This window comes from Mandrillus leucophaeus, unplaced genomic scaffold (assembly GCF_000951045.1).
Source record: "Mandrillus leucophaeus isolate KB7577 unplaced genomic scaffold, Mleu.le_1.0 Scaffold760, whole genome shotgun sequence".
NCBI classification, from domain to species: domain Eukaryota; kingdom Metazoa; phylum Chordata; class Mammalia; order Primates; family Cercopithecidae; genus Mandrillus; species Mandrillus leucophaeus.
In genome coordinates, this window is record NW_012108253.1 from 880,456 (window position 1) to 888,879 (window position 8,424).

Below are 8,424 nucleotides of genomic sequence, written 5' to 3' on the forward strand. Positions count from 1 at the left end.
AGACTGAGTCTTGTTCTGTCACCCAGGCTGGAGTGCAGTGACATGATCTTGGCTCATTGCGACCTCTGCCTCCTGGGTTCAAGTGATTATCCTTACTCAGCCTCCTGAGTAGCTGGGATTACAGGCATGCACCACCATACCCAGGTAATTTTTGTATTTTTAGTAGAGATGGGGTTTTACCATGTTGGCCAGGCTGGTCTCGAACTCCTGACCTCAAGTGATCCTCCTGCCTTAGCCTCCCAAAATGCTGGGACTACAGCACCCCACGCAATTTTTATTTTTTTAAGTTGAGCATATGTGAAGGCAGGGCCTAGTGACACATAGCAAAAACATTTCCAAGTAGACATTACACTAGGGAATTAGTCGAAGTGTTCTTTTAAAGTACTATCTCTCAAATGTATTAAAAGAGAATCCTTGGATGTGCAATACCTTAATTCAAAGGCAGCTCATTATGTATAAACTCTCAAGCTTTGTGATAAACAAATGTGCATAACAGATGGGACTATTGACTTACAGCTCAGAGAATTTTACTGATGCTGAGACGGTTATGTGACTGGCTCTGCCACTGTCATCCCCATTCACTTCGTTTTGGAGCAATATGACATAAATGCCTTACATTTGGGTTTTCTCCATTTATCATCTGCTTCCTACCCCCTTGAAAGATAGCCATATTTGCTTTACTTGGTTATAAGATCCCATATTCAATGTCTTGAAGCCAACCAAATCATTTGACAAAGTGGGTTTGTAGTGCTGGCTATTTTGGTGAAAATAAGACAGTGAGATTTCATGACATCATCCAAAGTTCTATCAGATCTAGCTGTGGGAGAAAGGAAAAGAAGGGGGTCTCGGTCAGGATGCTCATTGCATACATGTGTGTTGTTCTCTAGGTCCAGATTTCTGTTCATTACGCTATGGGCTGGCTCTTATCATGCACTTCTCAAACTTCACCATGATAACCCAGCGTGTGAGTCTGAGCATTGCAATCATTGCCATGGTAAACACCACTCAGCAGCATGCTCTATCTAATGCCTCCACTGAGGGGCCTATTGCAGACACCCTCAATAACTCCAGCATATCCATCAAGGAATCTGATACAAAGGTAAGTATGACAGAAAATAGGGCTCTTTGTTGAGAGGAAAAAACTTTGAAAGGAAGGCATAGATCTTGATTCTGTGGAGTATAGAAGTATACATTTCCAATGACAAACTAAAACTGACTGGAACTATTTTTCTTTGAGACATTGATTACTTCTATAATAAAAATAAGATTTCATTGAGGTTATTATGATTATAAGGTGGGTGAACTGTAGGATTAAATGTGAAAAATTTAAAAATGGAACAGTTTATGTGATGTCTTCAGTGAAAAACTAGATATTACCTGGGCACATTCTTATAGGTTACTCAATCCTATCCAGTTCTCTGCCTGCTTTACTGTTTCTAAGCAATTTTATAACCCTGTAAATTCTATATAACAAATAGAAATGCAAATAATTCTTGTCCATAGCTTTGCAAATAAATTTTGCCAAGAGAAAAATCAGTTAAAACTTTTCTCCACTCACCTCCTAGTGGAAATCAGCCACTTTTGCTGTTTGTTTGTTTATTTATTTTTTGAGATAGAGTCTTTCTCTGTCGTTCAGGCTGGAGTGCAGTGGCGTGATTTCAGCTCATTGCAGCCTTCGCCTCCTGGGTTCAAGTGATTTTCCTGTCTCAGCCTCCTGAGTAACTGGGACTAAGGGGGCGTGCCACGACTGCTGGCTAATTTTTGTATTTTTAGTAGAGACAGGGTTTCACTAGGCTGATCTCGAACTCCTGACCTCAGGTGATCCACCCGCCTTGGCCTCCCAAAGTGTTGGGACTACAGATGTGAGCCACTGCACCGAGCTCTGCTGTATATTTAAAGTATATTTCAGCATTGCTTCCTGCTTGTGTTATGCGTGATTCTTTGAGTTTTCCTTTGAACCAGTTATAACATCTTATTTACTCCCTCCATTAATCAATGAGTTAAATAAAATCTTTGCTGTATGCTTATTTTACATTTATATGGAAACCATGAATTTACCCAATTAAAAAAATTATCCTTTAAATTATCTTGTACTGTACATTTCCAATGTCATCACTATAATTCATGATTAATGATTTTATTACATTGGACCCAGCTTATTTACAATGAGTACATAAATTTATTGTCTCCAGTCTTTCCTCCATTATCCCATCTACATATCCACACTGAGTAGATTCACCATTCAGGTATCTTGGATACCTTCAAGTTGTCAAACATACAGTGTTCACTGGACATGCTGTGTTCCTCCGGAATTTGGACCTACTTCTCAGCACACTCACATCTGCTATCAATGACCCATGGAAAGTTTTTGCTCTGAGCAAGCCAGAGTCCCTGTTAGTTTCTTCCAAATGCTACAAGTTCACTTTTGCAAATTTTTCCAATGAGATAAAATTTTCCTTTTTGACTTTCTATAAATCATAGTCATTTTTCAAGGGATAGTTCAAATATTGCTTCCTTTCTGGGACCTTCCTGAATTATTCTTTTTCCTCTCAAAGTTGCTGTTTTATTTATATTCATCCTCAAATCTTGATTCTCACATGATTCGTATACCTTGTATTATTTATTGTTTTTTTGAGTGGGTAAAATATTTTATATCATATTTTATATCCTTTGGCTCTCTATAGCATGATGCCAGATATTTAGGGGCCTTATTGCATTTATTTTTTATTTTATTTTAAAATCTATTTTATTTATTTATTTATTTATTTATTTTAAAATCTATTTACTTTTAGGTAAATATTCAGGTAATATAACTTATATAATTATTCAGGCATTTTAGGTAGTTATTTTAAAATAATTCAAATTATTTATTGAGTTGTATCAGAAGAATGTGATCTTATTCATTTGTAATATGTGTTTTAGAAACTCAGTTCAGCCAGGGCAGACCATAATTCCCAAACTTGAATTTTCTTTTTAATTAGGTACTGATTTTGGTTAAGAGTTCAGTAAAGCTTTGTGTGTGTGTTTTAAAAATTCTTTGATATAAGAGTCAACATGTTACTCAACTTTTACTAGAAGCAAAATAGAGGAAGCACTTTCACAGATGAAATATCTCTCATTGTTTTCTTCCATTTACTTCTTCCTATTATTCATCTATATAATCATTTTCTTTACCTCTTTTCTTCATTTTTTCTGTTTTTCTCTCCTTCTAAGAAAGCAAATTAGGGGCATAATTGGTTGTTTGGGAAGGTAGGAAGAATATAGAGAAAAACAAAAATAGATATTTTATAGTAGGGTCTCACCAACCTCAAGCAACTCTGACTGTAAAGTAGATTTTCATAATAGGACTTCTTGACAAAGAGTTTTCCTATTTTCCCCCAGGCCTCTGTGTATCAGTGGAGCCCAGAAACTCAGGGTATCATCTTTAGCTCCATCAACTATGGGATAATACTGACTCTGATCCCAAGTGGATATTTAGCAGGGATATTTGGAGCAAAAAAAATGCTTGGTGCTGGTTTGCTGATCTCTTCCCTTCTCACCCTCTTTACACCATTGGCTGCTGACTTCGGAGTGATTTTGGTCATTGTGGTTCGGACAGTCCAGGGCATGGCCCAGGTATCCAGATACTTTCTCATTCTGGGTGGGATCCAGATTCCTGAATTCTACAAAATATCAAAGGTCTTAATGATTTTCATTTCAGGGAATGGCATGGACAGGTCAGTTTACTATTTGGGCAAAGTGGGCTCCTCCACTTGAACGAAGCAAGCTCACCACCATTGCAGGATCAGGTAAGTGTGCACACATGGGTCATAGCTTTGTCATCTGTTCCATCCTACTGTGTCTTATCATCTATGAATCAAATAGTTTAGGGAAGAGGGAGAAAAACTACTACGGAAAAATTCAACAATACAAGACAGTTGCATCACAAATAAGAAAGATGCATCTGTACAGTAAACACATTGAGGCTTAGAAGTAGAAGAAACCACTGTGAGCTAGGATTCAGCTCAGAAAAGCCTTAGTAGTCAGAAAAGCCTTGTAGGAAAATGTTTAAACCTTTAAGAATTGCATAAATGGAAAAAAGATCAAGTAAACTATATATACACCATCTTAGCAATGATTTTGCAGTGAGAATTAAGGCTACCACAGCTCCAAGTGGTAAGGAGAGAAATGAGGCTAGAAGAGTTTGGAGTTTCTGTATTATTCTAAGCTCTTGACTATTCTATTGTGAGCTAATTAATTCTCACAACAACCCTCTCATGTAAGTACCATTTTAAATTCTTATTTTACAGAGAAAGGAGTTAAGGAAGGTGGAGATTAAGAAAATTGCCCAAATACAAATAGCCAGCAGGCGGTAGGTCTGAGATTTAAGCCCACGCAAATTTTAGCCCCAGAGCAGATACCCTTAATCACTGTGCCTTTCCGTGGTATGTGATCCTACTAAGGCCTCTACAACTTTATCAGTGCTGTTCTTCCCAGCCCATCATGCTGAGAGTATATACTCGAAGAGCAGAACTAAGATTCCATCAAGCTTCTCACTCCTAGGTCCACTACACAGCTGCATCCTGCAGACCTTTACCTCAAGTAACCCTCCTGCTTTCTTGCTTCCTTCCATCATAGTTGTCCCCACCTCCTCTATTTGCAAATACTATCTGCTGATCTCTCTCTCTTCTAGACTGGTTTCTTTCAACCTTCCTTCCACCAAAACCAAGTTATCTTGCTAAAGTAAAGATGAGGGCCGGGCGCGGTGGCTCAAGCCTGTAATCCCTGCACTTTGGGAGGCCGAGACGGGCGGAGCACGAGGTCAGGAGATCGAGACCATCCTGGCTAACACGGTGAAACCCTGTCTCTACTAAAAAATACAAAAAACTAGCCGGGAGCAGTGGCGGGCGCCTGTAGTCCCAGCTACTCGGGAGGCTGAGGCAGGAGAATGGCGTAAACCCGGGAGGCGGAGCTTGCAGTGAGCTGAGCTCTGGCCACTGCACTCCAGCCTGGGCGACAGAGCTAGACTCCGTCTCAAAAAAAAAGAAAAAAAAAAAAAAAGTAAAGATGAGGCATTTTTCCTCACCTGCTTGATAATTTTCAATGTGTTCCTTCATGTTTACAGACTAAAGACTGACCTCTTTATTGCATGGATACAAAAGTTCTCAGCCATCTGGCCCCAACCTTATTCCATTCAACTCCCCTGTGCAAGCATGGCTCTAGTGGCACCGGACATTGGCTGCTCCCCACATAGATCTGCACTGCACTTCCCTCTGGCTCTGCTCCCATTAGTTTATATGCCTGGAAAGTTCTTTGCCCCTGCTCCTTGTGCCAAAATTCTATCTATCCTATTGTGTAGCTTACGTAAAAACTTCCTAAATCTTATAATTATTGTCAATTATTATTATTACTTCCACGCACATTGTAGTTTTATTATCACACTTATATTTTACATCTTTTTTTTTTTTCAAATTACAGGTTGGAACCCATTAGTGAGTCATAAAATCCATTGGGTTAAAATCATTATTTAAAAAAATGAATAGAATAGAATAGAATAGAATAGAAATTCTTGGAGTGCATTGGACATGGTAAAGTTAAATATTGATTCATGAAACCATTGAGGCATATGTGTGTGGTTGTGTGTACAAGTGTTTATGTATATTGATGTGTGTGTTATGTTACCCTGTAAAATGCATTTCTTACTATGGGTCTCTGTGAATTATGTTTCTTGTTTGTTTTTTTTTTTAATGTAGACTCCAAAGCCTACATGGCATTTCACTAGTGACAATCAATTTTATTCACATTTTTCTCTCCAATTGGACCAGAAGCTCTTTGAGGGCAGGGGCTGTGTCTTACTGAATTTTGTAAGTCTTTCATTTCCTGCCCCCAGCCTCATATTAGATCATACAAGAATGCAACTGTAATCAGAAGAAAATACTAATGGGCTATGATAGCAGAGAGTTGCTGTGACAAACTAAGGGATTTAGATTTGGTCACATTGGTGTTGAGGAGTCATTGAAGAATCAGAGGGTTTGTTACTATTATTTATTAATTTTAATTATATCATATATATGACTTTATTGGGGAAAATCTGTGAGCAGAAATAATTACTCTCATTGCCCAATAATTCTAAGTCTGCCATCTCACTGTTGGGACAATGTTTAGAGAGGCCATGAAGTCTCAGCCTTTGCTATTTTCATAAGTGTTTTTCTCCCTCTTCCCTTTAGGATCAGCATTTGGATCCTTCATCATCCTCTGTGTGGGGGGACTAATCTCACAGGCCTTGGGCTGGCCTTTTATCTTCTACATCTTTGGTGAGTCACTTTCTCTTAAATCCTAATGCCTGCATTTCCTGAGCATCCGTTTTGGCACCTACATCACCCACATTCTTCCTATATGAAAGAAAATGTCCTTTATCAAATGGAAGATGATAACAAATGTCAACGGTTGGTATCATTTTTAATCTAGTCACACAACTTGATTAACACCTTCCTGGTGGTTCTGGGAAGCCACATGCACAGGATAGAGGAGTTGACTATTCACATGGCACTGACTTGTGATGCAGTCTTGTGCTTCCATATTAAGCATCTTCTGCAGAATCTCTACCACCACATCTAAAGTGCTTGTTACATGCAGTTAAGATGTCAGAGATAGTGAAGTACATCTTCAATGTGTCTTCATATTTTATTATAATTATTATTTTTGCCCAAGATGCCGTTCACCTATTCTCTACCAAGTTCATCTTGCAAAGCTCGATTCAACTGTGCCCTTCCCCATGGGCCCTTCCAGGGCTTACTCTATTAGATTCTGGCATTCTCTCATTTATGATATTTCCTCTCCAGGTTATGTTGGTGTGTAATTATTTATTTCTCCTTTTCTTTCCACTAAACTGTGAAATGCTTGAGGCAAGGAATCCATTCTACAATGTTTTCATCACTTGGGTATCATCATAGTGCCTGATTTTTAGCTTTAAAATAAAAGAATCAATGAATCCAGTAAATAGATGGAATTTAAAGAAAACTAGTCCTCAGAATCTTTTAACATAGAATGTTCTTCAAATAACAAATTCCAGTAATAAGACAATTTTCTACACTTGATTTTGTTGTTATAGCCAAATGGTATCATTAAATATAGTCCTGGCCTGAATGGCTTTCTCATTAATGGTGTTAATTATTTTGGTTTGTGCATGTTAACCAGGTATTGTACAGAAATATTTCTTTTGGGAATCCATAATGGATGTATGGCTTGAATACAAATAACACTGTCTCTTGTAAGTGCATTGGAAATTTTTTCCTGCCACATGATTTCATGGAAGGTTGTTTCGAGTATGTGTGACTGCAGTCCTGACTATTCAGATCTTCCACAAGACAATTTATGTGTGCATTAAGAAGTTGCTGCTCAAAATACATAACACTATAATCATTGGAGGCTTTAAAGTAGTTAATCAGCTATACAATGCCATGCTCATGTTATCTCCAGAGGGCTCTGACATTGACAAAAGGTGGCTTTCTATTTGAGACATAGTATCTTAAAAGCTTTAACAGGTTTGTAGAAGGATTGAAAGAAAGAATGGGAACATTTAGGTCCTTATGATAGAATAAGCATTAATTGATTAGTGTGTAGAAGGGAGAGGCATGCCACTTCAGAGGAAACTCCCTTCCCCTAGTAAACAAATCTACCTAAAAACTAATTTTATACCTTCTTCCCAGGTAGCACTGGCTGTGTCTGCTGTCTCCTATGGTTCACAGTGATTTATGATGACCCCATGCATCACCCATGCATAAGTGTTAGGGAAAAGGAGCACATCGTGTCCTCACTGGCTCAACAGGTACAGTGCCCACCATGTACCTGTGGCCCATGCAGTGGTCTCTAGGGCAGGGTGTGGATCTCCTCCAAGAGGCACCATCTTGGCTGCTCTAATACTCATGCTGATTAGATATTTCTTTTTAGCCCAGTTCTCCTAGACGTGCTGTCCCCATAAAGGCGATGGTCACATGCCTACCACTTTGGGCCATTTTCCTGGGTTTTTTCAGCCATTTCTGGTTGTGCACCATCATCCTAACATACCTACCAACGTACATCAGTACTCTGCTCCATGTTAACATCAGAGATGTGAGTTTACTTCCTATACTTCTATGAAAATGATAATGGTAATAAGGAGAAACAGTTCTGTTACCTATTACATTCTGGCTTTACATATAACCATTAATTTAACCTTCACAATGACCTTGAGATAGGTGTTGTTATAATTCCCTTTTCACAGATGTGGAAACAGGACACTTAGAGGTGAGATAACTTGCCTCAGGTTGCACAATACTAAGTGGTAGAGCTGCTGCAGCATCCGTATTCTTAACCACTATGCTATACTAACACACCAGCTGATTCCAAAGTTTCTTTTAGAAATTAATATTGTTGGGCTGGGCACAGTGGCTCATGCCTGTAATC

General features: G+C 38.6%; 1 protein-coding gene across 2 annotated transcripts in view; it reads left to right on the forward strand.

Annotated features, from left to right (window-relative positions):
* Window positions 1-8,424, forward strand: part of SLC17A2 (solute carrier family 17, member 2) — a 24,264-nt gene that overhangs the window by 5,962 nt on the left and 9,878 nt on the right. For both annotated transcript variants that reach the window (XM_011966472.1, XM_011966473.1), the window contains exons 3-8: window positions 888-1,099; window positions 3,382-3,615; window positions 3,701-3,788; window positions 6,207-6,293; window positions 7,689-7,807; window positions 7,930-8,091. In XM_011966472.1, the coding sequence (XP_011821862.1) occupies window positions 888-1,099; window positions 3,382-3,615; window positions 3,701-3,788; window positions 6,207-6,293; window positions 7,689-7,807; window positions 7,930-8,091 (902 nt within the window). The remainder of the gene's footprint in view (window positions 1-887; window positions 1,100-3,381; window positions 3,616-3,700; window positions 3,789-6,206; window positions 6,294-7,688; window positions 7,808-7,929; window positions 8,092-8,424) is intronic.